This window comes from Notolepis coatsorum (genome assembly GCF_963971535.1).
Source record: "Notolepis coatsorum genome assembly, chromosome: 3".
In the NCBI taxonomy this organism is placed as follows: Eukaryota; Metazoa; Chordata; class Actinopteri; order Aulopiformes; family Paralepididae; genus Notolepis; species Notolepis coatsorum.
In genome coordinates this window covers 207,750,692-207,770,912 of record NC_140167.1, presented here as the reverse complement: position 1 = coordinate 207,770,912, position 20,221 = coordinate 207,750,692, and the positions used below count along the sequence as shown (strand labels likewise).

The 20,221-nt window shown below is 40.4% G+C and overlaps 1 protein-coding gene across 1 annotated transcript in view; it reads right to left on the bottom strand.

The window, feature by feature from the left end:
- ddx49 (DEAD (Asp-Glu-Ala-Asp) box polypeptide 49) overlaps window positions 1-20,221 on the bottom strand; it is a 42,115-nt gene that overhangs the window by 8,538 nt on the left and 13,356 nt on the right. The window contains 5 exon segments of the mRNA XM_084310534.1: window positions 1,750-1,847; window positions 6,588-6,637; window positions 6,639-6,683; window positions 12,352-12,427; window positions 16,272-16,412. Of these exon segments, the coding sequence (XP_084166660.1) occupies window positions 1,750-1,847; window positions 6,588-6,637; window positions 6,639-6,683; window positions 12,352-12,427; window positions 16,272-16,412 (410 nt within the window).

Here is a 20,221-nt window from a genome sequence, read left to right as displayed (position 1 = left end):
GCTCACACCAGCCCCTGTCAATCATCTGACTTCTGGATACACTTTTCTATTTCTCTTATTTTTTGGGATTATCTCCCACAAACCTGAACGTTATTGCCATAAAACAGAACGCATTTAGTTTCTCTACCTTTCTGTGAACGTCTTGCAAAAAATGGTGTTGCAATATGATGAAAAATGGTGGAGAAATTTACATTATAAAAAAGATGGCAGAATTGTACTGTATCTACAAAACCTTCTGTTTAATCATCTTCCCTTTATTCATTTGCTTAGATTTTTCAGGTCTGGTCAATTTTAGCATGGTGTTATTCACAGTCAAAGATAATTATTATAGAATTGATATTCTCCTTTGGTTCATTACAATTTACTCAAGCCTAGTAACAGACACACTATTTCTGACACTGATCCATATGTCCCTAGATTCAGATACCAAGAACATGCAAATGGACCAAAAAATTTAAATGTTTATTCTACGTCCTTATGGAAAAAATAAATAAAAAAAGTAAAATATATATTTTTTTAACACTTTAATCGCAGATGACGTGTTTAGACGTCATTCCTAGCCATGCTCATTCTGCAGAAGACGCCGTAACTCGTCTTTGATATCAATATTTCAAAAATCAGTGATCGAAATCATATTTCTCCTCCGGGGACCTGAGATATACTGCAAAGCTCCACTCAACTCTCTAGCGGTTCAAGAGCGCCATCTGGTGGCCGATCGGCAGATCGCCAACAGGAAGCGACTCGTCAAACCGGAAGTGCTCATCCATATGTCGTCCGGGCACTCGCTATCGTTAGAGAGACTCCGTCTTGACACAGTGAACATCGATCGGTGCAAACAACTCGAAAAAACAACATGATTTGGACGTATATACTATTATACAACCTGGAAATGGATCGGGCATTTCTCCATCCCATAATAGAAAAAATTCTGTTCCACGCTCATCTGCCAGTGGCGCGAGGAAGCCACGGTGAGTTGCAGCGTTATATTCTAACGTGTTCCATATAAACTGCTATGATGATCATATGACCCACCCTGGATGAATCATCTAACGCTGCCCACGGAATTATAAACGACCCCCCCCCCCCCCATCCGGTCATCAGATGATACGTAGTAACTTCTAGAAGTACCTCCAGTTGAAATTTTTTATCTGGCACAGATCGCTATCAAACTGTATTTGATCATCAATATAATGCATTTGGAGCTATAAATCACGTTCTGAAGAAAGCTGCAGAAAACGATAAAAACATACTTATACTTTAGACCGTATTTTAGTATGAATATGTGAATGAAAAAGTATAACGTTGCTACACACTGAACAATAGATATAGGACATTGAATGGGCCATGATAATGTCAATTTAGCAATACAATTTAAAAAGTTATAGCCCTGCAAAGAAGGGGAACTTCTCCATAGACAAATAGAGATGGCGAGGGATGGTAAATTATGAATTTAACCATGGCGATCAAAGTGTTAATATTAAAAAAATATATATATATTATGGATGGAAGAGCCGCACATTGACGGGCAAAGAGCCACCCCTGATTTATTCATTCACAATTCCTCCTATATTGCCATCATAGGGAACGTGGTGAGGAGGCACTAGCTACAATATTTCACACTTTGTCTTGAATCTTGTCCTTTGAGACTGAACCATTTCTGTCACAATCAATTTCCAAAGATCAAGCTTACAGACGTATATAATTAATTAATTATATATACAATACACTGAATAAGGTGGATCATGTCACCTGCTCGGGCCGTTCGGCCGACTCTGTGGATGTAGCTCTTAGGTAACCCTGGTGTGTTGTGGTTGATGACCACCTGCACGGTGGGGATATCTAGACCCCTGTTGATGAGGAGATGAAGAGTGTCATAAAAACATGACAACAATCACAATCGGAATCAGAAAAGTCTTTATTGCCAAGTTAGTTTGCACATACAAGGAATTTGTCTTGGTCGTTTGGCACATCAACATTAACAGACAATTCAAGTATGATATGATATGATATTAGCATTTATAATGTGCCCCCCCAGCCAATGTTTACATGGGTCCGGGGCGCAGCCCGGGGGGAAAGAACAGGAATAAATGGACAGAGAAACAGGGAACCAGGCAGACGGACAGACAGAGGACATGAGAACACCTCAGACACACAACACAACAGCAAAGTAACTAGTGATCATCCAGAGTGAAGAGGTGGGTTTTAACACATTGTCTGCCACGCAGTATGCCCATCTTTGTGCCCTCTCTGCCACCGCTGTAAGCCTATGGAGTGGCTCACCTTTGCAGGGCTATAACTTTTTAAATATTATTGCTATATTGACATTACTATGGCCCATTCAACATCGATTATCTATTGTTCAGGATGTGCGAACGTTATACTTTTTCATTCATACAAAAATACCATCTAGAATATAAGTATGTTTTTATCGTTTTCTGCAGTAATTTCTAGAACGTGATTTATAGGCCTAAAAGCATATATAGATTATCGATTGGCGTGTCTTCCCTATACACGCTATATTAAAAAATTAAAATGTATATGATCGGTCTAGTTATGCTTCATCATGCGCGAAGGAAAGGGGGGGGGGGGGTCGTTTATAATTCCTTGATCGTCACTAACTGCTTTATGTAGTATGGGTTGATTTATTGATCAGATGGTTTGTAAATAAAGAAATGTACAATCGGCTTGAAAATAATGTTACTGTCCTCTTACCATTCGCCGACGAGACTGGAGGAAAAAGATCCCACTTATTTGACGTCGATCTCCTAGATCCATTTCCGGTTTGTATGGCGCAATAAACACCCAAATCACATCGATTATTGAGTTATGGCAGCGATCCATATGCACGCCAGTGTATGTCTGGAGTCCCGCAACGATATGTGTGACAGACGGATTTCCCAGATGCACCGATTGCCACTTCCGGTTGTAACTCGCCCGATCATCCACCAGGCGGCGGTATTGAGGCATTGCAATATTGTGCGGGTCCCACTGTATCACCAGAGGCTGGGTGGCTGAATTATGAATGCCATGGCGAAAAAATTAAATATGATCTCAATAACGCTGTACAGCGTGGACGGCGGTGGATGTGTTAAGCAAGGCCTTGAATGTTTGTACGGTGTTGGCAGACTTGATCTTGAGTAGAATCAAATAAAATGGAATATATAAACTAAATTAGAGTAGAAATACAATAGAATAGGACAGGGCTGTACAATTGTGCAGGATAGTAGCAGAATACACAAAATTAGAATAGAAATACAATGGAATGGAATAGAGCTGTGCAATTGTGCAAAAATTTCCTATTTTTTTTTACATTTTAGGCGGTTATACTGTCTTATGATCCTGAGAGAAGACCCTTTGATCCAAATGTTGATCGCAATAAATACAGCGGGAGCGATTCTAAAGTGGTCCGCACACGGCGAGCGACCGACGTCGCCTGGCGATGCGATCGTCTGTCGCTCAACGACAATCGCCTGGCCCCCCACACCAGAGGCGACCGTTCACAGGTATAATAATGTGTCGCTCTGTCTAGCAGGGGGTGTGGTTACTTGTTTCCCCCCGGAGGGAGATATAGGAGGACGGACCGGATGTTAGGTTGAAGCTAGCGTATTAGCAGGTAGCTGTGTTGTGCTTTACGAGGGAAGTATTAACCTGTAAAACCCATATTGAGCTGGAATTAAACCATATACGAATACAACCTCTCCTCATTCTTCCCGACATTACTGCATGACTGATCGCTACAATACATTCACTACCACCGATTGGAAGTATTGTTATGCACCTGCTGAGAGAGAATGTTTTTTTCACTGAAGACGCAAACTGTTCTGTTCTCAACCATCATTTTCTTTGGACAATAAACCTTACAAACTACATCAGCTGCAGCCTGGACATTAAACTCTGTCAACCGAGTATAAAAACACTAGTAGGTGCATCGTGGCGCATTGTTCATTTATTAGTTAATGACAAGCGGCCACTATAGCTTCTCCAACTAACGTTATTTATTTAAATTGTTCCCGTTAATAATAATGAGCATAAGTAGCATGGTAATAATACGTAGGTTATTGATCAATTAATGTATTGATAAATTAATGGTGTACAAATGATACACCAGTAGAACTTCTGCACTACTTCTACTGTAGAAGTCATGTTATTTCCTCATTGTCATGCTGCCTGCCGTCGCCTCAGAAAATAGGATCGAGGCGATTTTTAGCCAGGCGACAGAAATAGCTGCGCGACCATCGCTTCAGAATCTCCTGCCGTGTGGCTTCTCTCATTCAGAACAATGGAGGCGATAGAATTCTGTCGGTCGCGTCGCTTAAAAGATCGGTCGCCGTGTGCGGACCACTAAACACATTCGGGACGGGCCACGTATTTATCCGTGGTTCAAATCCATGCTTAAAAGGACAAGGTTGTTTTGGCTTTTATTCCATTTTAATAACCTACTCAATGTCACCGAGCGGCACTGCAGATGTACCCTACTCTTTGAATTCTGAAAAGTGCATTACCGGCCAGATCCTCTTAGGGGCGCTGTCTCGATAATGCAGTGTGCCCTGTGGCAGAACGGTGCATTCTTTTTTTTGACTTTCAATGTAGTTTCCAGTAGCTGGATTCTGGATGTGCAGCCTGTAGCTTGGATTACGTTTTGGGACGCGGATTTCACTATGCAATAAAGGAATATATCATCAGCCAATGGACATATCGATCTACCGGATGGCGATCGATAACTGGGAAATGCTCTGGGGGATCCAATCGGCCCACGGTAAGATATTTTTCACGTAAATTACACGCTGATCAGGCATTGTTTTGATAGCCATCCACCCGGTCAACGAATGAGGCTAATAAGACTAACACGGTTATTGGTAATCAATAATCAGAAACGACGTAACTGTAGCTTCTGTATATCCGAAATGCCATTGGATTTAACGTTAGTAGCTTAGCGGCCTGTATCTCGCCTTCCAGGAAATATCCCAGCCGAAATCCCTTATAACGCTTATATTCAAGACGCTATAAAATGAGAACGTATTGCTGAAAAAATTATTTCTTTAAGCCATTTTGAAGGGACAGTTTATGGTCTCAATTGACAATAAGAATGGACAGATAGCAATAATATAAAGTATAGATTTAGCTCTACAAACAGCCCCACGGACTGTGCAAGTCTGTTTAGAAATGCTGGCCATCTACAGTGATTTTAGACGGATCCAATTGGCCATGAATATGTTACCAGTGTGTGGATGCTGACCTGGTGTTTGTCCTGCCCCTGAACACCATGAATATGTTACCAGTGTGTGGATGCTGACCTGGTGTTTGTCCTGCCCCTGAACACCATGAATATGTTACCAGTGTGTGGATGCTGACCTGGTGTTTGTCCTGCCTCTGAACACCATGAATATGTTACCAGTGTGTGGATGCTGACCTGGTGTTTGTCCTGCCCCTGAACACCATGAATATGTTACCAGTGTGTGGATGCTGACCTGGTGTTTGTCCTGCCTCTGAACACCATGAACATGTTACCAGTGTGTGGATGCTGACCTGGTGTTTGTCCTGCCCCTGAACACCATGAATATGTTACCAGTGTGTGGATGCTGACCTGGTGTTTGTCCTGCCCCTGAACACCATGAATATGTTACCAGTGTGTGGATGCTGACCTGGTGTTTGTCCTGCCCCTGAACACCATGAATATGTTACCAGTGTGTGGATGCTGACCTGGTGTTTGTCCTGCCCCTGAACACCATGAATATGTTACCAGTGTGTGGATGCTGACCTGGTGTTTGTCCTGCCCCTGAACACCATGAATATGTTACCAGTGTGTGGATGCTGACCTGGTGTTTGTCCTGCCCCTGAACACCATGAATATGTTACCAGTGTGTGGATGCTGACCTGGTGTTTGTCCTGCCCCTGAACACCATGAACATGTTACCAGTGTGTGGATGCTGATCTGGTGTTTGTCCTGCCCCTGAACACCATGAATATGTTACCAGTGTGTGGATGCTGACCTGGTGTTTGTCCTGCCCCTGAACACCATGAACATGTTACCAGTGTGTGGATGCTGACCTGGTGTTTGTCCTGCCCCTGAACACCAGAACAGATGGCTCTACTTTATACTGGACATCACAACAGTTCATATTTGGTAATTGTACAATCAATTCACAAGTTCGAATCATAATGTAGAAATTGAAAATAAAATGTTGGCCGTGGCAATTGATCATAAACTGTAGCCTAAATCGTGTAAAATAAAAACGTCAAGATCAATTGCAATATTGAATATCTTGAATCAGAAATCACTATATATTTAGCCTGACTGAAGGGTTTCCATGAGAAAGAAGCCGTATGAACTTGAATATGAACTTGAATATGAACGTGAATATGAACTTGAATATGAGCGTGAATATGAACGTGAATATGAACTTGAATATGAACTTGAATATGAACGTGAATATGAACTTGAATATGAGCGTGAATATGAACGTGAATATGAACGTGAATATGAACTTGAATATGAGCGTGAATATGAACGTGAATATGAACGTGAATATGAACGTGAATATGAACTTGAATATGAACGTGAATATGAACGTGTCCTGACATCTCACCTGGACGCCACGTCAGTCGCTATGAGGATCTTGTAGACGCTGGAGGATCTTGTAGACGCTGGACTTGAACATGGCCAGGTTGGCAAAACGTTGTTTCTGAAAAGGATGAAGAAAGACCGTTTCTTAATTTACTCCGGAGATCTTGTCATCTAGTTTAATCCACTTTTGTCCAGATATGGTTTCTATCCAACCAGTGGGATATACTAACAGTGGGATATACTAACAGTGGGATATACTAACAGTGGGATATACTAACAGTGGGATATACTAACAGTGGGATATACTAACAGTGGGATATACTAACAGTGGGATATACTAACAGTGGGATATACTAACAGTGGGATATACTAACAGTGGGATATACTAACAGTGGGATATACTAACAGTGGGATATACTAACAGTGGGATGGGAGAAAAATCGGAAAGAGGGGGGGGGGAATTAAAAAAATCAACAAAAAACTTTCCTGAAAAGAACATAAGCCAACATAGGAAAATCAATACTTAATCTGCAATACCCGAGTTTCATGGTAGAGAAAACAGATTCTACATGTAGGTTACATTTGACTATAAGATTCTAGAACCCTGTTTTTAAACATCTTTTTAAACTTAAAAATACTCCTGCTGTTTTTTATTTCATCCGGTAGATTGTCACTCATTTAACTGACAGACATACTTTTTTTTTACTATCTTTTTTCCCCCTCCTCTTTTTCCGATTTTTCTCCCATCCCACTGTTAGTCGTTATGCCAATTCCCAACCCCCTTCCTGGTTGTTGCGCACCCCCCCTACTGTTGGTCCGGGAGGCCGGAGACTGTCACATGCTATCCTCCGACACATGTGCAGCCAGCCGGCAGCCAGCCTGGCAGCGCAGATTCTCACTGGGAGAGTGTAACGCATGGAAGGTCACACTACCTCCCTCCAGATCCTTCCTTCGCTGAGCAGGCGCCCCGACCGAACTGTAGGAGTATTTTTCTGTTTACAACGCCCAGGACCCACCCATCAGCTTTCCCACCCTCTAATACTGCCAATTGTATTAGTACGGATGACCAGCCAAACTGAAAACAATGTGGAGAGCTGGGATCGAACAAGCGAACCCAGCGTCTCCAGCATTGGTGGCGAGTGCCTTGCCCACTGCACCACCTGGCCGCCTAGACAGACATGCTTTTAAGTGTGGTTCGAGCTCTAGGCTGTTTCAAATTGAGTGCTCTTCTTTTTTTTGTATCCACCTTTTCTCCTCCTGTTTTTCTGTGTTTTTCTCCCATCCCAATTTAGTCGTTATGCCAATTCCCCCCTCCCCTTCCTAGTTGTTGCTCGCATGTGCCCCCCACTGGTCATCTAGGGAGGGTTGATAGATACCATCACATGCTTCCTCCGATACATGCAGAGACAGCCAGCCACTTTTTTTCACCTTCCAGCACGGACTCTCATTGGTGAGGTGTAACGTGTGGGAGGCTCACACTACCCTCACCATCTCCCTTCCCCGCTGTGCAGGCGCCCTGACCAACCTGTAGGAGTCGCTGTTTACAACGACCAGAATACCACCCCACCGGCTTCCCTCCCGCTGACTCTGCCAATTGAGCCAGTATGACGGCCCTTCTTAAATTATACCTCACCTCTCGTTCTTTAAACAAAATGTGTAAGTTACTTGGCAGTTGATAACTTCTAGCTTTAAAAACTATCTCTGCTGTTTTAAGGTCAACTAAGTCGAGGAACTTTAATGCCCTTAGTTCAAAAAACAGTGTGTTTGTAGGATGGAGATAACTAACATTGTTCACAACCCTTATTGCCTTTTTCTGTAAGATAATAGGATTCAGATTTGTTTTGTATGTGTTTCCCCAAGTTTCTATACAGTAAGTTAGATATGGTAATAAAAGAGTACAATACATTGTGTATAATGATCTCAAATGTAATGTGTCTGGTTTTTCTACCTACTGTTTTTTTCTTTACATAGTTAATGAGTTAATAATATACTAATAATAATACTGTATTAGTATAATAATAATACTATTACAGTGCTAAGATACTATTACAGTGCTATGATACTATTACAGTGCTAAGATACTATTACAGTGCTAAGATATTATTACAGTGCTAAGATATTATTACAGTGATATGATACTATTACAGTGCTATGATACTATTACAGTGATAAGATATTATTACAGTGCTAAGATATTATTACAGTGATATGATATTATTACAGTGCTATGATACTATTACAGTGCTAAGATATTATTACAGTGCTAAGATATTATTACAGTGCTATGATACTATTACAGTGCTAAGATATTATTACAGTGCTATGATATTATTACAGTGCTAAGATATTATTACAGTGCTATGATATTATTACAGTGCTATGATACTATTACAGTGCTATGATATTATTACAGTGCTAAGATATTATTACAGTGCTATGATATTATTACAGTGCTATGATATTATTACAGTGCTATGATATTATTACAGTGATAAGATATTATTACAGTGATATGATATTATTACAGTGATATGATATTATTACAGTGCTAAGATATTATTACAGTGCTATGATATTATTACAGTGCTAAGATATTATTACAGTGCTATGATACTATTACAGTGATATGATATTATTACAGTGATATGATATTATTACAGTGATATGATATTATTACAGTGCTAAGATACTATTACAGTGATATGATATTATTACAGTGCTATGATATTATTACAGTGCTAAGATATTATTACAGTGCTATGATATTATTACAGTGCTAAGATATTATTACAGTGCTATGATATTATTACAGTGCTATGATATTATTACAGTGCTATGATATTATTACAGTGCTAAGATATTATTACAGTGCTATGATATTATTACAGTGATATGATATTATTACAGTGATATGATATTATTACAGTGATATGATATTATTACAGTGCTAAGATATTATTACAGTGCTATGATATTATTACAGTGCTAAGATATTATTACAGTGCTATGATACTATTACAGTGATATGATATTATTACAGTGATATGATATTATTACAGTGATATGATATTATTACAGTGCTAAGATACTATTACAGTGATATGATATTATTACAGTGCTATGATATTATTACAGTGCTAAGATATTATTACAGTGATATGATATTATTACAGTGCTAAGATATTATTACAGTGATATGATATTATTACAGTGCTAAGATACTATTACAGTGATATGATATTATTACAGTGATATGATATTATTACAGTGCTAAGATACTATTACAGTGATATGATATTATTACAGTGCTATGATACTATTACAGTGCTAAGATATTATTACAGTGCTATGATATTATTACAGTGCTATGATACTATTACAGTGCTAAGATATTATTACAGTGCTATGATATTATTACAGTGCTAAGATATTATTACAGTGCTATGATATTATTACAGTGCTATGATATTATTACAGTGATATGATATTATTACAGTGCTATGATATTATTACAGTGATATGATATTATTACAGTGCTATGATATTATTACAGTGATATGATATTATTACAGTGCTAAGATATTATTACAGTGCTAAGATATTATTACAGTGATATGATATTATTACAGTGCTAAGATATTATTACAGTGCTAAGATATTATTACAGTGCTAATAAGATATTATTACAGTGCTAAGATATTATTACAGTGCTATGATATTATTACAGTGCTATGATACTATTACAGTGCTATGATATTATTACAGTGCTAAGATATTATTACAGTGCTAAGATACTATTACAGTGCTATGATACTATTACAGTGCTAAGATATTATTACAGTGCTATGATATTATTACAGTGCTATGATACTATTACAGTGCTAAGATATTATTACAGTGCTAAGATATTATTACAGTGCTATGATATTATTACAGTGCTAAGATATTATTACAGTGCTAAGATATTATTACAGTGCTAAGATATTATTACAGTGCTATGATATTATTACAGTGCTATGATACTATTACAGTGCTAAGATATTATTACAGTGCTATGATATTATTACAGTGCTATGATATTATTACAGTGCTAAGATACTATTACAGTGCTAAGATATTATTACAGTGCTATGATATTATTACAGTGCTATGATATTATTACAGTGCTAAGATACTATTACAGTGCTAAGATATTATTACAGTGCTATGATATTATTACAGTGCTAAGATATTATTACAGTGCTAAGATATTATTACAGTGCTAAGATATTATTACAGTGCTATGATACTATTACAGTGCTAAGATATTATTACAGTGCTATGATATTATTACAGTGCTATGATATTATTACAGTGCTATGATATTATTACAGTGCTATGATACTATTACAGTGCTAAGATATTATTACAGTGCTAAGATATTATTACAGTGATATGATATTATTACAGTGCTAAGATATTATTACAGTGATATGATATTATTACAGTGCTATGATATTATTACAGTGCTAAGATATTATTACAGTGCTAAGATATTATTACAGTGCTAAGATATTATTACAGTGATATGATATTATTACAGTGCTAAGATATTATTACAGTGCTAAGATATTATTACAGTGCTAAGATACTATTACAGTGCTATGATATTATTACAGTGCTATGATATTATTACAGTGCTGATATTATTACAGTGCTAAGATATTATTACAGTGCTAAGATATTATTACAGTGCTAAGATACTATTACAGTGCTATGATATTATTACAGTGCTATGATATTATTACAGTGCTAAGATATTATTACAGTGCTATGATATTATTACAGTGCTATGATACTATTACAGTGCTAAGATATTATTACAGTGCTAAGATATTATTACAGTGCTAAGATACTATTACAGTGCTAAGATATTATTACAGTGCTAAGATACTATTACAGTGCTATGATATTATTACAGTGCTATGATATTATTACAGTGCTGATATTATTACAGTGCTAAGATATTATTACAGTGCTAAGATATTATTACAGTGCTATGATATTATTACAGTGCTAAGATACTATTACAGTGCTATGATATTATTACAGTGCTATGATACTATTACAGTGCTATGATACTATTACAGTGCTAAGATATTATTACAGTGCTATGATATTATTACAGTGCTGATATTATTACAGTGCTAAGATATTATTACAGTGATAAGATACTATTACAGTGCTATGATATTATTACAGTGCTATGATACTATTACAGTGCTAAGATACTATTACAGTGCTATGATATTATTACAGTGCTATGATACTATTACAGTGATAAGATATTATTACAGTGCTATGATATTGTTACAGTGCTAAGATACTATTACAGTGCTATGATATTATTACAGTGCTATGATACTATTACAGTGCTAAGATACTATTACAGTGCTATGATATTATTACAGTGCTAAGATATTATTACAGTGATAAGATACTATTACAGTGCTATGATATTATAAGATAAGATAAGATAAGATATTCCTTTATTGATCCCCTTGGGGAAATTCTAAGATATTATTACAGTGCTATGATATTATTACAGTGCTATGATATTATTACAGTGCTATGATATTATTACAGTACTAAGATATTATTACAGTGCTAAGATACTATTACAGTGCTATGATACTATTACAGTGCTAAGATACTATTACAGTGATATGATACTATTACAGTGATATGATACTATTACAGTGCTATGATACTATTACAGTGCTAAAATGATCTATTATGAAACTCACCTGTTTCATCATTGAATGCAAGCAGATGGTCGGGAAGTTGAATTCACGCAGCATCATGGTGAGAATTTGACAATTCCTGTAGAATTAAAAGAACAATATATTCTTTTTATCAAACTGCAAATTATTCTAGTGACTGACAGCTGAATAAATATTATTTATCCTGGTGTCCTCCACTAAACTACACCTTATAGCAGACCTGGGCATTGTACGGCCATGATTCTGACCGGCCCGCGAAAGATTACATGATAATTTTTTTTTTTTTTCTTTGTCAACGTTCACACGCACAATATACGCTTACCTAGGATTTGACTTGATTCAACAACAAAGCAGTCGGGGCAAGCCGAAAACGGTAGAAAGTGTGGTTATTTGAAGTTTGGATTTCTTTTTTCACAACTGAGGTAGGTAGATTACATTTTTAGAGACTAAAGTACAGAAAAAAGGTACCGTTGGGTACCGGTATCGATTCACAGGTACCGGTACCGTATCGGTTCAAATGTGAACGGTACCCATCCCTACTGAACACACAACTGCAGGGCAAGGGCATTTTTGCTCATGAAATGCATAGCCATGTGAAAGCCTTCATGACAAAGTTGCAATTAATTTCAAGGCAACTAGGCAGCAACAATCTCAAACGCATGAAAACCCTGAAAGAAGTCAAACCCTCAGCTGATCACCGGCACAGGTACTCATCCATGTTGGGAGCACTGCATGATGAATTTTCAAGGCGTTTTCAAGATTTCAAAAAGGTTGAGGATGAAATGCAGCTGGTTTCCTCTCCCTTTACCTGCAGTGTTGATAGTGCACCCACTGATGTTCAGCTTGAACTCATTGACCTGCAGTCTGATTCACTACTGAAAGAGCACTTTAAGTCAGCATCACTGCTAGAGTTCTACTCTGCTCTCAAGGAGGAGAACTTTCCAAACATGAGGAGACATGCTCAGAAGATGTTGGTTCTCTTTGGATCCACCTATATGTGAACAGACATTCTCAGTCATGACGTTTACCAAGTCCAGGTACAGATCCTCTCTCACTGATGAACATCTGGCAGCTGTGCTTCGCATCTCCACCTCAGACATGCAACCTGACTTTGATGGACTTGTTAAAGCTCAACAGAGACTGGATTTATCACACAGAATGAAAAAAAAAAGAGCTGAAGAACACTAAAATGTGGAAATATAACAAGTGAAATGGGATACTTGATCTTTTTTTTCTTTTTTTTGCACAGTTCTGAAAACATTAAATGTTTAATATATGCATGTAGAGTAAAAAAGGCTACTGGGACACTTTTCATGTCTTGTTTATTTTGGCTATAAGATGATGTGATGTCTTTAGAAAGCTAAGAAAATCCTTGTTTCAATAGTATATGAAACTCAAAATAATAACTTTATTTGTATAGCACTTTTTCATACATGCCCTTTGTTATTAATGTTTCACATTTTGTTTATCATTTTGGAAATAAATTCTATTTGAATAAATGATATTTTTGAAAGCTAACCTCACCTTTTAATTGCCAAATAATAACATACACTCTTACCAGGGGTCAAAACAATGCCATTTACTGCTTTTTATATAGAAATAAAATGTATATTATGCATAATTGAGTTTGGAATTTTGGCCCGGCCCTCCAACATATTTTGTTGCTCATTCGGCCCCCCGGGAAAAATAATTGCCCACCCCTGCCTTATAGCATGCTGCCACTGTCAAAGAAGATTTAGCCATTACCTTCATTATTGCAGGTTTAAGGTATTTGAAACAAACCAAAATCAACAATTATTTGATATTTAAAATGGTTTGATTGAGATGTTTTTCCATACCTCGCCTGGTATCTAATAATACATTTTATTTGGTGGCGCCTTTCAGGACACCCAAGGTCACCTTACAGATCATAGAAAAATAAAAATAAAAACAAGAGGCAGTTAAAAGTCAAGGTTAACAATAAAACAAGGAACAGGAAGTACAAAAACAGTGAAGTTAAAATAACAAAAAAATCTCACACACCTGGCCTGGTATCTCACACCTGGCCTGGTATCTCACACCTCACCTGGTATCTCACACCTCACCTGGTATCACACACCTCACCTGGTATCTCACACCTGGCCTGGTATCTCACACCTCACCTGGTATCACACACCTCACCTGGTATCACACACCTGGCCTGGTATCTCACACCTCACCTGGTATCACACACCTCACCTGGTATCACACACCTGGCCTGGTATCTCACACCTCACCTGGTATCACACACCTCACCTGGTATCTCACACCTGGCCTGGTATCACACACCTCACCTGGTATCACACACCTCACCTGGTATCACACACCTCACCTGGTATCTCACACCTGGCCTGGTATCTCACACCTCACCTGGTATCACACACCTCACCTGGTATCTCACACCTGGCCTGGTATCACACACCTCACCTGGTATCTCACACCTGGCCTGGTATCTCACACCACACCTGGTATCTCACACCTCACCTGGTATCACACACCTCACCTGGTATCACACCTCACCTGGTATCTCACACCTCACCTGGTATCTCACACCTCACCTGGTATCTCACACCTCACCTGGTATCTCACACCTCACCTGGTATCTCACACCTCACCTGGTATCTCACACCTGGCCTGGTATCACACACCTCACCTGGTATCTCACACCTGGCCTGGTATCTCACACCTCACCTGGTATCTCACACCTCACCTGGTATCACACACCTCACCTGGTATCACACACCTCACCTGGTATCTCACACCTCACCTGGTATCTCACACCTCACCTGGTATCTCACACCTCACCTGGTATCTCACACCTCACCTGGTATCACACACCTCACCTGGTATCTCACACCTGGCCTGGTATCACACACCTCACCTGGTATCTCACACCTCACCTGGTATCTCACACCTGGCCTGGTATCTCACACCTCACCTGGTATCTCACACCTGGCCTGGTATCACACACCTCACCTGGTATCTCACACCTCACCTGGTATCTCACACCTCACCTGGTATCTCACACCTCACCTGGTATCTCACACCTCACCTGGTATCACACACCTCACCTGGTATCACACACCTCACCTGGTATCACACACCTCACCTGGTATCACACACCTCACCTGGTATCTCACACCTCACCTGGTATCTCACACCTGGCCTGGTATCACACACCTCACCTGGTATCACACACCTCACCTGGTATCTCACACCTGGCCTGGTATCACACACCTCACCTGGTATCTCACACCTGGCCTGGTATCACACACCTCACCTGGTATCACACACCTCACCTGGTATCTCACACCTCACCTGGTATCTCACACCTCACCTGGTATCTCACACCTCACCTGGTATCTCACACCTGGCCTGGTATCACACACCTCACCTGGTATCTCACACCTCACCTGGTATCTCACACCTGGCCTGGTATCTCACACCTCACCTGGTATCTCACACCTGGCCTGGTATCACACACCTCACCTGGTATCACTCACCTCACCTGGTATCTCACACCTCACCTGGTATCTCACACCTCACACCTCACCTGGTATCTCACACCTGGCCTGGTATCTCACACCTCACCTGGTATCTCACACCTCACCTGGTATCTCACACCTCACACCTCACCTGGTATCTCACACCTGGCCTGGTATCTCACACCTCACCTGGTATCTCACACCTGGCCTGGTATCTCACACCTCACCTGGTATCTCACACCTGGCCTGGTATCTCACACCTCACCTGGTATCTCACACCTGGCCTGGTATCTCACACCTCACCTGGTATCACACACCTCACCTGGTATCTCACACCTCACCTGGTATCTCACACCTGGCCTGGTATCTCACACCTGGCCTGGTATCTCACACCTGGCCTGGTATCTCACACCTGGCACACCTGAAGGCAGAGCGTCTTACTTGCAGGTGTTGGTGAAGATCATGATGGACCAGTCCTCGTGCTCGTCGGTGACCTTCTGGACCAGGTGCACCAGGTAGGCGTCCTTCACCTTCTCTGGCGTCAGGATGTACCTCTGGTCCAGCTCCTCCACGGTGCGGGTCCTGAGGGAATGGCAGTCATTGGTCAATCATCCTGTCAGTCTGCCGTGCCCACGGACTGGAACAATTTACTAAATGTTCAATTTTCATCTCCAAATCAGCTTTAAAGGAAACTATCATGGACGTTTTAACTCTACTTCTTTGACCCCCTGCCCCTCAACAGGCTGTGCCGTTTGCCAGTTTGCCGTTGTAAATAAGAATTTGTTACCTGGTTAAATAAAGAAATTAAAATGTCCAGTGTGGTGCAAAGCATGCGTCACGGTTCTGCTGTTAGGATGTGATCACTGAGGAAAATCCAAAACTGAAACCATGCAGGATGTAAACACATTTAATTAAGAAATAAACAAAGCAGTATCGAAAAACAGGAAAAGACATAATGATTTTCACAGTTCATTATTAAAAGTCTTGATAGCTGTCGCAACACGATTGGTTGGGGCAGCAGTTTAGTTTCCTAACGACCCTTTACTTCTCTGTTCAGGGGAGGGGGGGAAACTGCTTCAGCAATCCTCTTCCTAATAACGACCCTTTACTTCTCTGTTCAGGGGAGGGGGGAAACTGCTTCAGCAATCCTCTTCCTAATAACGACCCTTTACTTCTCTGTTCAGGGGAGGGGGGGAAACTGCTTCAGCAATCCTCTTCCTAATAACGACCCTTTACTTCTCTGTTCAGGGGAGGGGGGGAAACTGCTTCAGCAATCCTCTTCCTAATAACGACCCTTTACTTCTCTGTTCAGGGGCGGGGGGGAAACTGCTTCAGCAATCCTCTTCCTAATAACGACCCTTTACTTCTCTGTTCAGGGGAGGGGGGGAAACTGCTTCAGCAATCCTCTTCCTAATAACGACCCTTTACTTCTCTGTTCAGGGGAGGGGGGAAACTGCTTCAGCAATCCTCTTCCTAATAACGACCCTTTACTTCTCTGTTCAGGGGAGGGGGGAAACTGCTTCAGCAATCCTCTTCCTAATAACAACCCTTTACTTCTCTGTTCAGGGGAGGGGGGAAACTGCTTCAGCAATCCTCTTCCTAATAACGACCCTTTACTTCTCTGTTCAGGGGAGGGGGGGAAACTGCTTCAGCAATCCTCTTCCTAATAACGACCCTTTACTTCTCTGTTCAGGGGAGGGGGGGAAACTGCTTCAGCAATCCTCTTCCTAATAACGACCCTTTACTTCTTTGTTCAGGGGAGGGGGGGAAACTGCTTCAGCAATCCTCTTCCTAATAACGACCCTTTACTTCTCTGTTCAGGGGAGGGGGGGAAACTGCTTCAGCAATCCTCTTCCTAATAACGACCCTTTACTTCTCTGTTCAGGGGAGGGGGGGAAACTGCTTCAGCAATCCTCTTCCTAATAACGACCCTTTACTTCTCTGTTCAGGGGAGGGGGGGAAACTGCTTCAGCAATCCTCTTCCTAATAACGACCCTTTACTTCTCTGTTCAGGGGAGGGGGGGAAACTGCTTCAGCAATCCTCTTCCTAATAACGACCCTTTACTTCTCTGTTCAGGGGAGGGGGGGAAACTGCTTCAGCAATCCTCTTCCTAATAACGACCCTTTACTTCTCTGTTCAGGGGAGGGGGGGAAACTGCTTCAGCAATCCTCTTCCTAATAACGACCCTTTACTTCTCTGTTCAGGGGAGGGGGGAAACTGCTTCAGCAATCCTCTTCCTAATAACGACCCTTTACTTCTCTGTTCAGGGGAGGGGGGAAACTGCTTCAGCAATCCTCTTCCTAATAAGAAGAAAGCTGCTTCTGTTTCTGTACAATAAGCCAATTCTTTTGTCAAAGTTTACCAACAAGATTGCCTATGGTAGTTAACCTCTTAAGCCCTAGCCATATTTCCAATTCCAAGTAAATGGAAGATTGCTCCACTTCTACAAGGTCCATTTGCATGTGTCTGTTACGAGGCTCGAGTCAATTGTAAGAATATACATTTTCTTTATTTTTCTCATCTTTGACGGTGAATTGACCAGACGTGAACATTATTTTGTAGATAGAGTAAAAAAAAAAAAAAATGCTATCCGGACACATGCAATTTGAAATATGAATATAGAATATCAGGCCTATAAATGACCTTATTATGGCCAAGTCATACATATATGGATAGGGCCAAATCTCCTCTTTCCAATGGCAGAGTTCAATCTGGATGTAGTACCAGCAGGCGCCCCTGACAGTAGGGGTGGACGGTATAAACGGTATACGGTATAAACGGTATTAATTTGCTCTACGGTATGGATTTTGACTATACCGTGTAACCGGTAGCGCAGCTCTAAAATAGCAATGACGTCATGTAACCACAGCGCGACTATTTCAATCGCATTTGCCCCTAAAAATAGATAGAATTAGTCATAGATAATAGATATGTGCAAACTGGCAAAAGTTATTTAGCAGGCTTCGCGCAGTGGGCGTGTCAACACGCAATTGTCATTTCATAATAAACACATATCACCGAGGCGCACAGCAAGTTTCAATTTCAGTTCCTGGCATTTTTAACCAGTGGAGAAAGGTAAGAGATGTCCCTATCGTTTTTCTTATATGAATTATTCTACGTTAATAAAACATACCTGGTGATCAACTACAGTTTGCTGTAAACATTATGATATGCGTGTAGTGTTATGATAACGACGGCTGCAGCGGGAGCCGGGAGGACTCTCCGGCTCCCAGCAGTGGATTTGCGAATAGCATGCAGCTGCAGAGCCGCAGAGCCAGCGGCGCTTTCAGGTCAGCCCCGCTCAACAGCGCCCCCCCACCCAACGGCTGAAAGCTGTGACCAGACCTGAAAGCGCCGCTGGCTCTGCGGCTCTGCAGCTACATATGCTTCTAGCAAAATCCAGCATCCAGCCCGGCTGTTTGCAATGGGAGCAGCACGGACTCGGGACTTATTTTATTTGGAATATAATGACTTTATACGCAAAAGTAGCCTAGTTTTAAGTTAAAATATTATAAATCTACATGCCTTGAGGATGTCATTCTTTATATAGCCTGCCTATCAGGCAAAAACAATTATTCTAACGGAAACACTGATACCGTGATATATACCGTTACCGTCTATGCTTCAAATTATACCGTGATATAAATTTTAGACCATACCGTCCACCCCTACCTGACAGTGTGCATGAAGTACAGTTACACAGTAAATAGCTCCGCCATCTTTCATCAGATTGAGGCGTGTTATTGTTCTGAATCTAGACGTTCACAGAAAGGTAAAGAAACTAACTACATTCTAACGTTCAGGTTTGTTCGACCCGTGAGATATGATCCCGAGAACAGCGCTAAAGAAAATAAGTTCATGCTGGAAGAGGAAGTCAGATGATTGACAGGGGCTGGCGTGAGCTGGGAAGTGTTGTTTTATCAAATTCAAAAGCCCATCGAAAGCCCTGGGTCTCTTCTTTCACAGGACTACACACACGGATGGTCCTGGGTCTCTTCTTTCACAGGACTACACACACGGAGGACCCTGGGTCTCTTCTTTCACAGGACTACACACACGGATGGGTCTCTTCTTTCACAGGACTACACACACGGATGGGTCTCTTCTTTCACAGGACTACACACACGGATGACAGCTTTCTTTATTTCCGTCCAGGGAGCGAAATTAACTTTTTGACTCACGGGCCAGTGGCGGGTAGATGGGAAGAATCTACCCGCCAAGCATATTTCTTACTTTTTATTATTCTTAAAAAAATAATTATTATTATTTTATATAAAAACAATTTTTTTTAATAAAATATATATATTATATAATCATACTTGTAGTTGTATTATCTGCGAGACATCGCCAGCTCGCTGTCTGTGTGTATACTCGAGTAGCCTCCAACTCC